Genomic DNA, 18,938 nt, shown 5'->3' on the forward strand with positions numbered 1-18,938 from the left:
CTATTGGAAAATATGTGCCTTTTTTTGGGGAATTTAAGATACAGGATTTAGATGTGCTTGTGAGCTAACATAGTCTAGCATAATACACAAGAAGTCTAGAATAATTACGTTTGGTATATTTATTGTCATGGGGTGTTATTTATCAGTAAGAATCCTAACTAACTGCTATAGAATTGAAAAAACCTATTCTAGTAGATGAATCTGGAAATGACATTGGCATTTAAGGAGATGACGAAGTAACTTGATAAATTGCAAGACACGGTTATTTTGGATAGATCGAATATTGCTAGATCTTTGATATTATTTTAAAGACAATTTCTGGGGGAGTATTAAAATGACGTTAACTATGTATGTATGTATGTTGGAAAATAATGTATGCATGATGGAACTCTGTGAGAGTTTTTCTTTTGATATTCGTATAGAATCTAATCTATTGCACTTCTTGATGATTATCCTTTTTTTTTTCTTTCTAAATCTGTTTGCTGTAGCAGATTTGTATAATAGAGCTCTTGAGGAATTGGCACAGTGAAAGAATCGGTTAGAATTTGTGATTGAAAACCAATTTGTAGAATGAAGCAGGAAAGGAACTGGGTAGTTTTTGCGGTTGAAAAACCCATTGCTCTTCTAAAATTCTGCCATGAATGAAAAAGATAATATAATACTGTCAACTGTGTTACTCGGAATGGAGATAGAGGCTTTATGGGAAGAAGTGAGAGAGCTAAGCCTTGGGCAGTTGGGAAGAGTAGAGCGGCTAGACACGCCACCAACTCCACTACAATTCTTGAGAGACTTTGTCTCCCAAAACAAGCCCTGCATCATCTCTAATGCTACTCTCCATTGGCCAGCTCTCTCTAACTGGACCAGTGATTCCTATCTCAATCAGGCCCTTTCTGCCTCCTCTGCTTATTCCCAAATGGTCTCTGTACACCTTACCCCTAATGGCCAAGCCGACGCCCTTGTTCCTCTCAATGAAATTAGTACAAAGAATGATGCATCGTCTTCACCATCCAATTCCTTCTGTTTTGCCTCTGCTCACGTGCAGCATATGCCCTTCCCTGAAGCTCTTAAACTCATCAGCTCTTCTAATAACATCAGCGAGAACATACAGCCCAAAGTCATAGCTTACGCACAACAACAAAATGATTGTCTTCGGTCTGAGTACTCTGTGCTGTCTCCTGACTGCGATCCTCACATCCCTTGGGCCTCTGAAGCCCTTGGATGTCTCCCTGAAGCTGTCAACCTTTGGATTGGTAACCATCTTTCAGAGACCTCTTTTCACAAGGACCACTACGAGAATCTCTATGCTGTTGTCACTGGCTGCAAGCATTTCCTCCTCCTTCCTCCTACAGATGTTCATCGTATGTACATCTGTGACTATCCTGCTGCCCAATATTCCTATTCTCAGGTCTCTTGGCCTTGCATGTGTTGTCATTGTCTTTGCTTTTGAGTTTTGATTACTGAATCATCCATCAATTCTGAGTTGTATTGCGAATTGCATTTGCAGGAGACTGGAGATTTTACTCTTGAATTGGATAAGCCACTCAGATATGTTCCCTGGTGTAGTGTGAATCCTTTCCCTTCTGTGGAGACCAAAGAGGAGGAAATGGCTAAATTTCCTTTATATTTCCAGGGTCCAAAGCCATTCGAGTGTACTGTTAATCCTGGAGAGATTCTTTACTTGTAAGTGTCACAGAAAAAGGATTCTTATTTTCTGTTATTATGGATTGGTATTACACGGTATTATATAGTAGATTACAGGAGAAATAATAGGAAACTAAATCATTCCCAAATCGGGAAAGTGCCTAACCGGATCCCTCAATTTAAGGGATTTCAAACTAATTCTCTTAATCTATTTACAGCTAACTTACATGTCAACACTCCCCCTCAAACTGAGGAATAAATATCTTCCATTCCAGCTTGAATACAAGATCGTGGAAAACCGAACTGTTCAGCCCCTTTGTTAGAACATCAGCCAATTGACGTTCTGATGGAACATAGGACATACATACTAATCCTTCCTCCAATTTTTCTTTGATGAAGTGTCTATCAATTTCAATATGCTTTGTCCTATCATGTTGTATAGGATTATGAGCAATATTGATGGCTGACTTGTTGTCACAATAGAGCCTCATAGGACCTTCCCATTTGACTCTTAAATCATCTAGAATAATCTTTAGCCAAAGCAGTTCACACAATCCTTAAGCAATAGCCCTGAATTCTGATTATGCATATGAACCTTGCCACCACGTTCTGTTTCTTGCTTCGCCACGTTACCAGATTGCCTCCAAGAAAAGTACAATACCATATAGTTGATCTTCTATCCACCAAGGAACCTGCATAGTCAGCGTCAGTATAAGCTTCTAAAGTGAGGGTATTGTTCTTCTTGAACAAAATTCCTTTCCCTGGATTGCCTTTCAAGTAATGTAGTACCCTGTAAGCAGCTTGAAGATGAGGTTCTCTTGGATCATGCATGAATTGACTGATCACGCTCACAGAGTATGCTATGTCTAGCCGAGTGTGAGCAAGGTATATGAGTCTACCAACCAACCTCTGGTACATTCTTTTATCAACAACTGGTTCTTCTTTAGCTTCTCCCAACTTATGGTTCGGATCCATTGGAGTAGAGACTGGCTTACACCCAATCTTCCATGTTTTTGCTAATAAATCAGTCATGTACTTTTGCTGAGATATGAAGATCCCTTGTGTGGAATAGGCCACCTTAATACTGAGGAACTACTTCAATTTCCCCAGTTCCTTTATCTCGAACTCTTTTACTAATCTCTGCTTCAATTCATGCTTCTCTCTCTCATCATTTCCAGTCACTATGATGTCGTCCACATAGACTAGAAGAGCAGTCACTCCTCTAGCAGCCGAATGCTTAATGAAGAGAGTGTGGTCACCTTGGCTTTGTTCATACCCAGACTCCTTCATCACCTTTGCAAATCTACCAAACCATTGCTTTAACCCGTAAAGGGCCTTTCTCAGCTTGCATACTTTGTTACTTGTGTTTCCCTCAAATCCCGGTGGAATATTCATGAAGATTTATGCATCTAAGTCACCATGAAGAAATGCATTCTTAACATCATACTGTAGTAGCTGCCAATTGTAGTGAGCCGCCAATGATAGCAGAATTCTCACAGTATTCATTTTTGTGACTGGAGCGAAAGTCTCCTGATAATCAACTCCATAAGTCTGAGTGTATCCCTTGGCCACCAATCTTGCTTTATATCTCTCGAGGGATCCATCAGCCTTGTATTTCAGTGTGAAAATCCACTTGCAATCAACAACATTTTCCCTTTTGGTCTATCAACAATCTCCCATGTTCTATTCTTTTCTAATGCACTCATCTCTTCTCTCATAGCCTCTCCCTCCCTTCCTTTTTTGACAATGCCTCAGAAACAGTATTAGGGATAACAATGGTGTTTAAACTCACAATGAACTTTTTGTGGGTTGGTGACAGACGCTTAAGAGAGATATAGTGAGATAGTGGATAGATTGGTTGTTTAGTACATTCTCACAAGGACTATACTAAACAACACGGGCTGGAACATGAGGAAGATCAAGGGTTTTAAGGGCTCAAATGACTCACAAGGACTATCTTCCATGATTGGAATCTCCCCCTGAAGAGAGGACTTGGAGAAAAAAGGTGGATTTTCTGTGAAGGTGACATCAGCAGAGATGTGAAATTTTCTAGATGAAGGGTTGTAACACTTGTATCCCATTTGAGTGGATGAGTATCCAAGAAAAATACATTTGGTGGCTCGGGGATCTAGCTTGCCTTTGTGTTGGCTGTGGACATGAACAAAGGCAGTGCATCCAAATATCCTAGGTATAAGACCATTTGAGGTTATGAAGTGAGGGTAGAAGCTATTGAGGATCTCTATGGGACTCTTGTTGTCTAACACATGTGAGGGAAGTCTATTTATCATGTATGTGGTAGTAATAACTGCCTCTCCCCAATAGGACTTAGGAACATTCCCTTGAAAGTGTAAAGCTTGGGTGGTGTTGAGTAAATGCCCATTTTTCCTCTCAGTTACCCCATTTTGTTGAGGTGTGTTAATACATGATGAATCATGAATAATGCCTTGTGATTGAAAGTAGGGTGACAAAAATTGATTGAAGTAGTCTCTAGCATTGTCTGTCCTAAAGCTTTTTATTTTAACCCCAAACTAGTTTTGAACCATCGAGTGGAAATTAGGTATAACAATGCTAACATCGGATTTTTGTTTCAGAAGAAAGAGCTATGTAACCCGAGTACAATCATCAATCAAAGATACAAATCAACGAGCCCCTGAAATATTAGGTATAGTAGAAGGACCCCATATGTCACTATGAATCAAATGAAAAGGATGAAAACTTATTTTATTGCTAATAGGAAAAGATACACGAGTATGTTTTGTCAGTTCACAAACATCACAATGAAACTCATAAATATAACATGACTTTTAAAACCCTAAAGTTGGATGACCTAGGCGTAGGTGATACAGCCAAATGACATCCTTATTTGAGGAACTGAGAAAAGACAGAGACAAATTGCTCCGAACTCTCTGAGATGATTCAAGATGGTAAAGGTCGCTTCTTTCCTTAGCAAGTCCAATCCTCCTCCCCGAGCCCTGATCCTGAAAAACACAATAGGTATGGAAAAAAGTAGCATAGCATTCAAGATCATGGGTGTAGTTTTTTAGAGGAAAAAGAACTTACTTTCTTATTATTAATATGCGGAATTTGCAAGCTATTTATAGGCATAAAACTAACTTAAAAAATCTATCATAATCATGAAATCCTAATTGGATTCCAAGTCATCCTTATCCGGACCTAATCAAACATTCTATCCGGATTTCTAAATTTAAAAACATAATCTAGGAAGAGATAACTCCTAACTTTTAGAATGATAATCTCCTTAAGAGATAATTTCCTAGCTTTCAAAACCTAGGTCTTCGGTACCCCCCCTCAAGTTGGTGCATAGATATCTATCATGCCCAACTTGCTGATAAGAAACTCAAAGCTTGGTCTGAATAATCCCTTCGTGAGAATATCAGCTATTTGTTGTGTTGTTGGAACAAAGGGCATATAGATAGCGCCTTCTTCTAGCTTTTCCTTTATGAAATGTTTGTCAATTTCAACGTGTTTAGTTCTGTCATGTTGCACTGGGTTGTGAGCAATACTGATCGCGGCCTTGTTATCACAGTAAAGTTTCATAGGCATCTCTATTGGTTTCTTCAACTCCTCAAGGATCCTTTTTAACCACAATATTTCACATACTCCATGAGCCATTGCCCGGTACTCAGCTTCTGCACTACTTTGAGCTACTACACTTTGTTTCTTGCTCCTCCAAGTGACTAAGTTTTCCCAAACATAAGTGCAATATCCAGATGTAGATCTTCTGTCTGTGACGAAACCTGCCCAATCTGCATTCGTGTATGCTTCAATTGTTTTCTGCTCGTGTTTCTTACAGAGGAGTCCTTTCCTTGGAGTGCTTTTCAAATATCTTAGGATTCGATATACTGCCTCAAGGTGTTCTTCACGTGGTGAGTGCATGAATTGACTTACCATACTAACTGCGAACGCAATGTCTGGTCTGGTACAAGACAGGTAAATTAGTTTTCCTACCAACTTCTAATATCATGTTGTATTTACCAGATCTCCATTTTTGGCATCTCCCAACAACAATACCCTTTTTTGAACAGGCAAAACTTCCATTCCCAGAAAATATTTTAAAGATCCCAAGTCCTTGATCTCGAATTCTGAAGCCAGACTTTCCTTCAAACGACTCATTTCAGCAGAATTATCTCCAGTAAGGATAATATCATCTACGTAGATGATCAAAACTGCAATTTTCCCATCATCAGAGTGCTTGATGAACATGGTGTGGTCACTTTGGGCCTGGACATATCCCTGATTTTTAATAGACTTGAGTGAATCGTTTAAACCAGGCTCTTGGGGATTGTTTGAGCCCATAAAGTGATTTTCTTAGCTTACACACTTTAGATCCATAGTGCTTATCAAATCCAGGCGGTGGATCCATATAAACTTCCTCTTTCAATTCTCTGTTTAGAAATGCGTTCTTCACATCTAACTGTTGAAGCGGACTCTTACGGTATTCAGCTTTGCCACTGGAGTAAACCCTTTAGCCACCAACCGTGCTTTATACCTCTCGAGAGATCCATCCGAATTATACTTGATGGTGAACACCCATTTACAGCCAACTGTTTTCTTTCCTCTCGGCAGATCCCTTTCTTCCCATGTGTGATTCTTCTCAAGTGCTCTCATCTCTTCAGAAATAGCTTTCCTCCACTCAAGAACTTGTAAAGCTTCTTGTACACTCTTTGAAATTTCCACAGAAGTGAGATGTGAGGTAAATGAAAAAAATGAGAGAGATTCTTATAGGACACATAATTAGACATGGGGTGTTTAGTGCATGACCGGACACCCTTGCGGGTGGCAATAGGAATATTGAGATCATCAAATGACTCAATACTAGCACTAGGGATAGACTGTATGGAATCATCAAGGGGCTCGGGACTATAATTTAAACAAGAATCGGATTGATTGTTACCTGGGCACTTGGGGAGGTGTTTTGGTTCTTCCCTCAGTTTGGACTCATGGCCTTGTAGATGCCTTGTTTCTTTAAATTCAGTTTCCTCCTTGAGTAGACCAAGAGATTTGTATTCTTAGTACCAGCATTGTTCCCACTTTCTGAGTTGCTGAGATTTTGATTTTGACATGTAAAGAAATGAATGAAAAATTATAATACTTTTCATTGATCTGGAATGGTAAAAAGCTGCACTTATATACAAGAGTGTGGCCTGATCTACAGCCTTATTATCAGGGAAAATAAAGGCTAATTTCTAGTCTAACGTAATCAGGAAATATCATGATATATTTCCTGATTTCCTAAATCAACTAAATAAGGAAAGATGACAGCTAGAGGCCTCTACAACCTGTCAAATCTACAGCCTGTTACAGCTGTGAATGGGCTGAATAATCCGGATTTTTAACACTCCCCCTCAAACTGGGTAGTAGATGTTAATCATACCCAGTTTGATATTCAAATCCTCAAAGCTTGATCTTGGAAGGGCTTTAGTTAGAATGTCGGCTGTCTGGCATTGTGTAGGCGTGTATTGTAGTAAAATTTCTCCATCTTCTATCTTCTCTTTGATGAAATGGCGATCAATTTCTACATGCTTGGTCCTGTCATGAAGGACTGAGTTCTTGGCAATGCGTATTGTAGCTTGATTGTCACAGAACATTTGTAACGGTTCTTCATATTGGATTCTGAGTTCCTTTAAGAGCCTCTTGAGCCACATTCCTTCGCAAATTCCATGTGCCATAGCTCTGAATTCAGCTTCTGCACTGCTTCTTGAAACTACTGTTTGTTTCTTACTTCTCCAAGTGACCAGATTTCCCCATATGAATGTGCAATACCCTGATGTGGATCTTCGATCAGTGACTGAACCTGCCCAGTTTGCATCAGTAAAGATTTCTATCCTCCTATTTGTGTTCTTCTTGAAGTACAAGCCTTTGCCAGGAGTCATCTTGAGATACCTCAGGATTCGATAAACAACCTTCATATGTTCTTCCATAGGATTATTCATGAACTGACTCACCACACTCACTGAAAAACCAATGTCAGGTCTAGTGTGTGAGAGGTAGATGAGCTTCCCTACGAGTCTCTGATATCTTCCCTTGTCAACAGGTACATCATTCTCCTCAAGTCCTATCTTAGTGTTCGGATCCATAGGCGTATCTGCAGGCTTACATCTGAGCATTCCGGTTTCTTTTAGGAGATCTATGACATATTTCCGCTGAGAGACAGATATTCCTTCTTTTGTTCGAGCCACTTCCATTCCTAGGAAGTATTTGAGAGTTCCTAGGTCTTTGATCTCGAACTCTTTTGCAAGGACATTCTTCAGTCTTTTCATTTCTTCTAAGAAATCCCCTGTAAGGACAATGTCATCTACGTAGACAATGAGAATGGATGACTCCCCCCTTTCTGATCGCTTGATAAAAAGAGTATGATCCGCTTGACACTGTGCGTATCCAAACTTCTTTACAGCTTTAGAAAATCGGTCGAACCAAGCTCGAGGTGACTGCTTTAGTCCATACAATGACTTCTTGAGTTTGCAGACTTTATTATTTGTTGCTTGTGTTCTGAGACCAGGAGGAATCTCCATGTATACTTCTTATTCGAGATCGCCGTTGAGGAAGGCATTCTTGACATCAAGTTGGAATAGTAGCCATTCTAGATTAGCTGCAAGGGATAGGAGAACTCTTACAGTATTGAGTTTAGCAACTGGGGCAAATGTTTCCTGGTAATCAATACCATAAGATTTCGTGAATCCCTTTGCAACTAGTCGAGCTTTGAATCGTTCTACACTCCCATCTGACTTGTGTTTTATCGTGAATATCCATTTGCAGCCCACGGGTCGTTTTCCTTGTGGCAAGTCAACTATCTCCCATGTATTGTTCTTTTCTAAGGCCCGAACTTCTTCCATAATGGCCGCCTTCCAATGTGGTATCTCAATGGCTTCATGAATATTGTTAGGGACCTGTATCTTGTCAAGATTGGAGACAAAAGCACGATATTCTGGAGATAATCTTTTGTAAGACAGGAAGTTATAAACAGGATGACTTGTGCAGGATCTAACTCCTTTTCTTACGGCAATGGGCCGATCATCATAAAGCTCAAGAGTAGATGAGACAGATTAGGAGTTACCTGGTGTTGCTTCTGAAAGACTTGGAGTTGGTTCCGACTCTTGGATTTGCTGAGGGAATGTTGGTTGTTCTATCTCCTTTCGATGCCATTTCTTTTTGGAATAAACACGAAGCTCACTATGTTTAGCAGGAGAATGGTGTGATGGAGATTTGGAGGGTAACTCTTGAGGTGGATTATGTGAATGGGCTTCAACAAGAGATTCGAGCGACTGAGTGTTTGAATTGGGATCAAGAGCATGAAGGTCATGATGAGAAACACGTAGGTCATGATGAGGTTGGGTTTCAATGATGTCCCAAAAATGATGTTCTTTTGACACACTCTCTCCCTGAACATTAGTTTTTGAGTAGTAGGGCTGTTCCTCAAGGAATGTAACATCCATCGAGTTATAGAATTTCCTTGTGATGGGTGAGTAACATTTATAGCCTTTTTGATTTGGTGAGTACCCAAGAAAAATGCATTTGATTGCTCTGAGATCGAGTTTGCTTCGGTTATGCGGATAAACATGAACAAAGGCTGAGCATCCAAATAGTTTGGGTGGAATGTTGGAAATGAGATGACTTTCTGGACAAGCTTTGAGAAGGACTTGACTCGGAGTTTGAAATTTTAGCACACAGGATGGCATTCTGTTGATAAGATAAGCTGCCGTAAGGACAACTTCTCCCCAGAAGTGTTTTGGAACATGAGAAGTGAACATCAAGGACCTAGCAACCTCAAGGAGATGCCTATTTTTTCTCTCCGCTATCCCATTCTGTTCATGAGTGTCGACACAAGAACTTTGATGAATAATACCCTGATTGTTCAGATAATCTCCTAGAACAGTTTTGAAATATTCTTTTGCATTATCTGTCCTGAAGACTTGGATTTTTGTTTGGAATTGTGTTTGGATCATGGTGTTGAAATTTTTGAAGATTTGCTCTACTTCTGATTTTTCTTTCATGAGAAATATCTAGGTAATTCTTGTGTGATCGTCAATAAAAGATACAAACCAACGTGACCCGGTGATATTTTTAATATTGGATGGGCCCCAGACATCACTATGAATCATAGAGAAAGGATGTGACATGTTATATGATCGGCTAGGATATGAATTACGAACATGCTTTGAAAGATGGCACACTTCACATTGAAAATTCTTAGATCTTTTATTTCTGAATAATGAAGGGAACAATTTTTCAAGATAAAAGAAATTAGGATGTCCTAGACGATAGTGCCATAACATAATTTCACTATCCTTATTAGAAGAAATAGAAACATGACTATTGTGAGACTGACTTGACAATGCTTCGTGAGCTTGTTTTTCCACAAAGTGATCGCCTTTGAGGAGATAGAGTCCCGAGCACTCTTCAGCACTGCCGATCATCTTCCCCGAATCCGAGTCCTGAAATTCACACAATTTTTGGAAGAATTTAGCAACACACTTCTTATCTCGAGTCAGTTTACTAATTGACAATAAATTATAATCAAGATTTGGTACAAGTAAGACAGATTGAAGGGACAGTCTTAGAAACTGTGACCGAACCAAACCCTGCAACTCTTGAAGTGGAGCCATATGCAATCTTAACTGAGTGATTTCCATTGTTAGGCACAAAATCAGTAAGAAGAGATTTATCTCCCGTCATGTGGTCTGAAGCGCCTGAGTCAATGATCCAAATATTTTTCCTTTCCTTGCTAACAATTAAGGCCTTTAAAAAATTACCTTTTTGAGCAAGGGACCCTGTAGCAACAGTAGAAGAGCTTGTGGATTGGCTGATCATCTTTTGAAGAAGTTCAAGTTGCTCTTTGCTAAAGAGAATCGGTTCTGAGGTGCTATTCTCACTGGCTGAAGATGCAATGTTGCCACGGCTTTCAGTTGTTGAACGTGAGGGTTTCCAATCAGTAGGTTTCCCGTGAATCTTCCAACAAGTATCCATCATCGTCCCACTCACCCTCTTTTATGGCTCAGAGAGGTAAAGCACTAATTGTTTTTCATGGCTTGGTAGAAAAGGAAAAACCATGGATTATTGACTCAGGGGCAATGGACCATATGACTGGGTGTGCAAAGTTGTACACCACAGACACTCCTAGCGCTGGAAACCGCAAAGTGCAGATTGCTAATGGAACCTCTTCCGTGGTAGCCGGTACAGGGACAATAAAAATTGGATCCAATGTCACATTAAAAGGGGTCCTTCATTTGCCAAGTTTGAGCTTCAATCTCTTGTCCATTAGTAAAATAACCAAAGACTTGGATTGTGAAGTAATATTCTTGCCATCTATTTGTGTTTTTCAGGACCGATTATTGGGTAACAGAGGTTTCACCTTGTCGGAGATCATGGAGAATGGTTTCCACACCAAATAGTTCAGAGGTGTTTTCTTTGCTGGAGTAGGTATCTTTGGTAGCATCCCAAATTTCTTTGGCAGTACTATAGAGAAGAAAATTTTCTCCAATATCGTTGATCATAGAGTTAATCAGCCAAGACATCACCATGCTGTCCTCAGCCTTCCAAGACCGGTATTTGGGGTCTTTTTCTCCTGGTGAAGTTGACAGGCCTGTGAGGTGGTCATCCTTTCCTTTCCCACGACATGAGAACGGATTGTGACCACTGTAAATAGTTATGCCCGTTCAGCTTGTGGCTTGTGATTGGCAGAACTCCACTGCTGTCCGAGCCTCCATTGATCCCTGCCACTGGGGTTTCCTGACTGGAGGTAATTTCTGAAGTGGAGCTTCCACGGTCTGCTGCCATGCCATATTTGGCCATTGAATATTGGACTAAAGGAAGAAGGAATGAAAAGAAAAGGGACTGCTGGACAGAGTCAGAAACCAGTCTCTGATACCATAAAGAAATGAATGAAAAATTATAATACTTTTCATTGATCTGGAATGGTAAAAAGCTGCACTTATATACAAGAGTGTGGCCTGATCTACAGCCTTATTATCAGGGAAAATAAAGGCTAATTTCTAGTCTAACGTAATCAGGACATATCATGATATATTTCCTGATTTCCTAAATCAACTAAATAAGGAAAGATGACAGCTAGAGACCTCTACAGCCTGTTACAGCTGTGAATGGGCTGAATAATCCGGATTTTTAACAACATGGCAGTAGGCTGCTTGAATTTTCAATATGTATTTGTTCCATCCATATTTTCCGGTTTTTTAACATGTGAATCCGAATTTTCAGTCTCAATATTAGAATTATGTGTTGAATCTATTTCAAAAACATCATTAATTCCAAATTTGGTTACATCTTCACTTGTACTCTCCCCCTGAAGATGAGTAGCAAAAAAAGGTTTAGATTTAAAAAAGGTTACATCCATGGTAACAAACATTTTTTTAGAAATTGGATCAAAGCATTTATAACCTTTTTGAGTAGGTGCATATCCTACAAAGACACATTTTTTAGCTCTAGGGTCAAGTTTTCCCCGGTTATGATCATGAATGTGTACAAAGGCTGTGCATCCAAATATTTGTATAGGAAGTGTAGGTGATAACCTAGATGTTGGATAGCAACTTGAAAATACCTGTAATGGTGTTTTGAGTTTCAACACCCTAGTTGGCATCCTATTGATATGGTAGGTAGCTGTGAGGATAGCTTCCCCCCAAAGATACTTCAGGACCTTATTTGTGAAATGTAGTGCTCTAGTTACTTCTAGGAGGTGTTTATTCTTTCGTTTAGCTATTCTATTTTATTGAGGGGTGTCATTACACGAGCTTTGGTGAACTATGCCTTTTTCTAGGAAGAATTTTTCCAAAATCTTGTTAAAATACTCTTTTCCATTATCACTACGAAAAACTTGAATTTGTGTTTGAAATTGTGTCATCACCATTATGTAAAATTTTTTGAACACCTCCTCCACATCTGATTTTTCTTTTAGTAAGTAAACCCAACTTACCCTTGTGTGATCATCTATGAAAGTGACAAACCATCTCTTTCCCGATGGTGTTGTGATTCGGGAAGACCCCCATACATCACTATGTATTAATGAAAAAGGTTTTGAAGCCTTGTATGGTTGTAATGGAAATGTGGTACGATGATGTTTAGCTAATTCACAAAATTCACACTGAAATGAAGATGGATCTTTATTTCTAAATAAGTTTGGAAACAAATGTTTTAAATATTGAAAACTAGGGTGGCCTAACCTATAATACCACATCATTATTTCATCCCTACTAGTAAATGATCCATCTGCATTTTTAATCTTTTTATTCCCTGCACACGGTTTCCAGGATGAAAACAGTTTTGAAGATCCAATCATGTGATCTGTGGCTCTAGAATCAATAATCCATGGATAAAACAGTTTAGATTTTATACTAGAGAGAGCTATAATGAGATAATTACCCTTTTGAGCTAAAGAACAAGAAGAATTTGAAAATTGTGGAGATTGAAAGAGTTTGTACAGATGGTCTAGTTGTTCCTCTGTGAACTGAGTTATTTCCGAGTTGATTTGCTGCCTTTGAGAATCCTCACTCACGGTTTGGAATGCTTTGCCATCACCTCCATTCTTCTTTTTAAAATTCTTCGGTTTGCCATGAAGTTTCCAGCATGTTTCCTTTGTATGCCATGGTTTTTTGCAGTGATCACACCATGGTTTCTTTTTCTTTTCTTCCTCCAGATCAAATCCTCTAGAGACTAGAGCCGAACTTTTTGCTTCAAGATTGAGCTTCGGTTCTTGGGCTTTTAGCATCACTCTTCGCCTAGCCTCCTCTCTCCTAACTCTTGAAAACACTTCTCTGATAGATGGTAAGGGTTTTTTTTCCTAAGACCCTTCCTCTTATTTCATCTAATTCTTGATTGAGCTCTGCTAGAAACATGTAAACTCGATCATTCTCCTATCTTTTCTTATGCCGCACACTATCAGTGGGATAATCCCATTCATCTTCATAACACAAAATCCAATTCTTGCCATAAAGTTACCATCTCATTATAGTATGTTGTGACATCTCGATCTCCATGTCTAGATTGCCACAACTTCGTCTTTAGTTCAAAGATTTGTGATGAGTTTTCCAGGTCTGAGTACATCTCACGTATAGCTTCCTACATATCTTTGGCGGTTGGTAAGAATATATGAGGTTTCCCAATAGCCGGCTCCATTGAGTTGATGAGCCACGCCATTATCAAAGAGTTCTCGGATCGCCATACCTTCAGATTCAGATCACCCACTGCTGGTTTTTTTACCTCTCTGGTTAAGTGGCCGAGTTTTCCCCTTCCATCAATTGCGAGCTTCATGGACTGAGCCCACTCTAGGTAATTCTTGCCATTTAATTTGTGAACAGTGATATGAAGAGAAGGATTTACATATGTTGCTAATGGGTTTGTGCCGCTAGTTATGGCAGTGGTTCCGGACTACTCATTCTCTGCGGAATCCCTTGAAGAAGCAGAGGTCCTACTTGCTCTGGTCATGGCAGTCTTTACCCTTTAAAACTTAAGAGCTAGCTCTGATACCATGTAGTTTTTTAGAGGAAAAAGAACTTACTTTCTTATTATTAATATGCGGAATTTACAAGCTATTTATTGGCATAAAACTAACTTAGAAAATCAATCCTAATTGGATTCCAAGTCATCCTTATCCGGACCTAATCAAATATTCTATCCGGATTTCTAAATTTAAAAACATAATCTAGGAAGAGATAACTCCTAGAGATAACTCCTAACTTTTAGAATGATAATCTCCTTAAGAGATAATTTCCTAGCTTTCAAAACCTAGGTCTTCAACAATGGGTAAGTTTTTGTATGGAAACAAGGCTGGCCGACAGTTTAGGTACATGGAGGACATTTTTAAGGATGAGGGTAGGTGTGATATGTATATCTCCGGACCCTGCAACAGTGGCTAAAGAACCATTGGCCACTACAATTTTCTTGTTACTCGGGCATGGAGTATAGGTGTGGAAGAGTTGAGATGTGGGGGTCATATGGTCTGTGGCACTTGAGTCTATTATCCAAGGGTTAACATAGAATTTTTCTGAGGCATTCTTGCAAAAAGGAAATGAAGGTTTACCCGAAAGAGCTAAAGAACAGGTTCCTGAAGGCTTCTCAAGCGACCCTAACAAGCTTCTCAATTTCTCAATTTCTTCCTTGTTGAACCCCCCGGTTCCTGTTGAATTTTCCTTAGTTTTGGGCTGCTCTGCCATGTGTGCTTGAGGCCTCTATTGACCCCCACAGTTTCCCTCACGGTTTCCCCACTCTCGGCTTGGTGGCTTACCATTCAGCTTCCAACACGTCTCTTTTGTGTGCCTCGATTTCTTACAATAGGTGCACCAGAGATTGTCCTTGTTCTCCTTCCACTGATTTTCTCTACCTGGGTGTTTAGGCGGATCACCCTTTCCTTTCTCCTGATGATTTCTTTTAGCTACTAGGGCTGACCAGTCCATGGTTGGTGGTTCAAGCATGACACTCCTTCGGCTTTCTTCTGGTCGGATTAGTGAGATTGTCTCTTCTAGAGACAGTGTGTTCCCCTTGCCAATGATTTGAATCCTAACCTGATCAAACTCTGGATTCAATCCCGGAAATCGTATGTCCGATCTCTTTCAATGAAGTTCTTTAAAATGGCAGCATCATCAGGGCACTTCATCTCTATTACTTGGTAGTGGTCCAATTCTTGCTGCATATTTTGCAACAGGTTTGCATATTCCGTGACAGACTTGTCTCCTTGCTTAGTGGCTCCAATTTTGATCTTAATCTCATACACTTGAGCATTATCACGAGCCTTCGAGTATGTATGCTGAATATAATCCCAAATTTGCTTTGCAATAGTCAAGAACATACATGTCTCACTGATCGTTGGATCCATGGAGTCCCATAGCCAAGACATAATCATGGAGTCTTCCTCATCCCATGCTTCAAAGGCCGGATCCTTTGTTTTCGGCCCCGTTCCAAGCAGGTGATTAAGTCTCCCCTTGCCCTTTAGGTATGTCCGAACAATTTGAGACCATTTGAGGTAGTTCTTCCCAATTAAGCCTGTTGGAGGCTCGAATGTTATGCAATTCTCCGGTTTTCTATAATTGGATTCTTCGGATGGGTTGCTAGAGATGGTGGTTTCGGAGGTTGACATGATGAAGAAAATTGGCAGCAATTAAGGCTGTCCGAACAGGGAGAAAACGACAAGTCGTTTGAAATCAAGGAGAAAACGACAAGTCGTTTGAAAAGAAGAAGAAAACGACAAGTCGTTTCCCTTGTTTGATAAAAAACCGACAGGTCGTTTGAAAGACCGATTTCACATTCTCTTATAAACGGCACGTCATTTGCAACAGTTCCTCACACCCAAGTCCAGAGAAGACGATGAACAGGGCAACGAATTCCAACGACCATTGATCAGGGGGCGTCGGCGATGAAGGCCACGACAAAGATCATAGATCAGAAAAATCTCGGCAATGAAGGCCGACCAGAAAATCTCTGGCGATGGCGTTTGAAGATCAAAGCAAATTCCGGCAATGAAGGCGGAAAAAAGAAAAAATTCCCGGACTTATGAGCCTAGGGCTTTGATACCATGTCACAAAAAAAGGATTCTTATTTTCTGTTATTATGAATTGGTATTACACGGTATTATACAGTAGATTACAGGAGAAATAATAGGAAACTAAATCATTCCCAAACCGGGAAAGTGCCTAACTGACTCCCTCAATTTAAGGGATTTCAAACTGATTCTCCTAATCTATTTATAGCTAATTTACACGTCAACAGTAAGTTTGGCTCCGCATTGTGATTGAAAATTTAAGCACCACCTTTTGTTGTCTTCCAAAATGGTGTGGAACGTATTCCTAGAGAAGACATGTTGATGTCAAGAAAATTGCAATGACCTAATCGAATGAGTCAACGATGACAGAGTTTTCCTAGAGTTTCATAAACCATGACTGAAGCTTGTCCTTCTGTATAAGTAAAGAACCAAACCTGCGGCTCACCTCTGACTGCGTGGTTATTGAAGAATGATAGTTGGTCTTTACACTGCTTCCTCTATCGAAATTGAACTTTTCCAAAACCAATTCAACAATGCCTGAGTTTGATTTTGCTGATCGGCCTGTTATTTTCATGTAGTCCTGATTCATAATGAAGTAAACTTAAACATGTTTCTCATTAGGATAAGAAACAGGTTCTTTTTATATATATTAAAAAAAAAAAAAGTTCTGGTATCACTTGAGGCATGTCTCTAGAGTGAGTTGTAGATCTTTTAACAGATGCCACGACTTATCCTTTTCTTTTTAGCTTCGAATGTTGCAGCAGCTTCGCTGTTTTTGTTTTGTATGATGCAGCAATTCTTTCAGCATCACTTACATTATTAATGATTGAAATTTGGAGGCTTGGTAATGTTGGGGTTTATGCAATCGCAGGCCAAGCATGTGGTTCCATCATGTTAGACAAAGCCCGGATGATAGCGGACGAGCTATTGCAGTAAATTATTGTAAGGATCAAACTTTCTGCTCACATTTTTTTGTTCTTAATTTTATGAAACTGTTAAATCCTGAGGCACAAGTAATTTTTGGCAGGGTATGATATGCAGTTCGATATCAAGTATGCTTACTTCAACTTCTTGCAGTCAATCCATCATCCAGCAATTAAAAATGCAAAACTGCCCAAGATTGAATGCAAGGAATCAGAATCTGATGCTGAAAATAGTGAGGGATGAAATGGGTTCTGATTTTTCTTAGCAAATTTTGCATCCGCCAGCACTCTATACTGAAATGAAATTGAGGTATAGGACAATTTTGCTGTGACCACTGATATATAACTCTTTTTTTGGGACAACTATATTTGTTTATTTGGAAGTTTAAAATCGTTCAGTTGAGACATTTTAGAAGCTTCAATTTTTTGTTGGTGAAAATTTATTTGGGAGGTACTCAAGGAAGCGTATGTTGAATGTCGCAAGACGTGTCAAGTTTTATTGCCAATTCATCAGATTTTGCTACCCCTTTTTCTTTCTAAAATGTATAAATATGATTAATCAATGGAAAAGTCTCATAATTATGCTGTTTTTTTTTAATTGAAATTTCACTTTTGTTGATATCATTTTGAGTTTTTTAAAAAAGCAACATCTGAAGATATTGTTAATCAATAAAGTATCCTTGTGTTTTAAACAACACTAACTAGTTGTTGACAGTGAAAGTATCCTTGTGTTTTAAATAACACTAACTAGTTGTTGACAGTGAAAATTTGACAGTGAAAGTATCCTTAAAAATTTGACATCTCTATAAAATATAAAATATAAGTAGAGATGTCAATTGAGTTGGACCGGTCATTAAACACTGTAGCACAGCATTACAATTTGTAAGAGCACGGGTAAAATATAAGTAGAGATGTCAATTGAGTTGGACCGGTCATTAAACACTGTAGCACAGCATTACAATTTGTAAGAGCACGGGCAAATGCCGTGCAAACAGTGATGTTGAACGCAAGGAAGAGCCTGCGACGGGAAAGAAAAGTTCTCCCACTTGTTCAAGGTCATCAAGATGAACTTGATGGTAAAATCCCAATACTTACAACTCAAAAGCTTTTTGGATTTTGTTCATTGCCTTTACAATAAATGTAAGCTTAGCATCTTATGCTATCTATATACACTCCTGTGGTCGCTTAAAGTGTGACACAATCTTTGCTCATTTTATTTCAAAAATAGAATGAAAACCATCCAAAATTTCCAAGTGCATCCAACTAGTTATTATCCCACACAGTATTGTCATTTCCGAACATCCACCTCGCTCCGGTTTCTTTTGTTTTTGTTTTTTTTTTTTGTTTTTTGTTTTTTTTGCTTTTTTTTCCCTTTCAAGTTATTTAAGAATCCCTCGAGACTCAAGGTACCAACAAATTAAGTGCAGGACACGAGATATTTTATTCAAAATGAGGTCGACCATTTCATTAAGAGCTCGTTTGTAAGATATACTCAAACCATGATTCTCAATTCTGAAACTTGAAATTCAAATTTTTTGTCACTGTAACAGAATCAATGATTTGAGCATACGAAACAAATGAGCCCTAAACCTAACAGGTTCAAAGCGACCAACACAACCATGACAAGGCTATTAGGAAGAACAGTCAATAGCAGAAATAGCTACCAATGACCACCTGAAGAACTTTAGAAACAAAGGCTTCGCTACTAGCTCAGAAATAGTAAATAAGAAGTTTTCTTGTCTTTCATAAAGCAATTTAATTATCTATTCAATATGACATTAGTTGGTATTAAAAAGTTGGTATAAGAGTTAAATTCCTACCATAAGAATCTCTAAAATCCATTCACTGTCTTCTGAAGAACACAAACAAAT

At 39.1% G+C, this 18,938-nt stretch overlaps 1 protein-coding gene across 1 annotated transcript; it reads left to right on the forward strand.

Moving 5' to 3' along the window:
• Positions 1-497: 497 nt before the first annotated feature.
• On the forward strand, positions 498-17,578 carry LOC21410554 (jmjC domain-containing protein 7). The gene is made up of 4 exons (XM_010112994.2): positions 498-1,405; positions 1,505-1,680; positions 17,016-17,086; positions 17,172-17,578. Exons 1-4 carry the CDS (start codon positions 638-640, stop codon positions 17,309-17,311), a joined length of 1,155 nt encoding a protein of 384 aa, XP_010111296.2. The 5' UTR covers positions 498-637; the 3' UTR covers positions 17,312-17,578.
• Positions 17,579-18,938: the final 1,360 nt, after the last annotated feature.

Source organism: Morus notabilis, unplaced genomic scaffold (genome assembly GCF_000414095.1).
Source record: "Morus notabilis unplaced genomic scaffold, ASM41409v2 Scaffold78, whole genome shotgun sequence".
Lineage (NCBI taxonomy): Eukaryota > Viridiplantae > Streptophyta > Magnoliopsida > Rosales > Moraceae > Morus > Morus notabilis.

Excerpts from the sequence above, each read along its gene's own strand:
- LOC21410554 (XM_010112994.2), top strand. The coding sequence starts at position 638 with ATGAATGAAAAAGATAATATAATACTGTCAACTGTGTTACTCGGAATG. Across the intron at positions 1,406-1,504 it reads CCCAATATTCCTATTCTCAG|GAGACTGGAGATTTTACTCT; the intron begins GTCTCTTGGCCT and ends TTGCATTTGCAG. Across the intron at positions 1,681-17,015 it reads CCTGGAGAGATTCTTTACTT|GCCAAGCATGTGGTTCCATC; the intron begins GTAAGTGTCACA and ends ATGCAATCGCAG.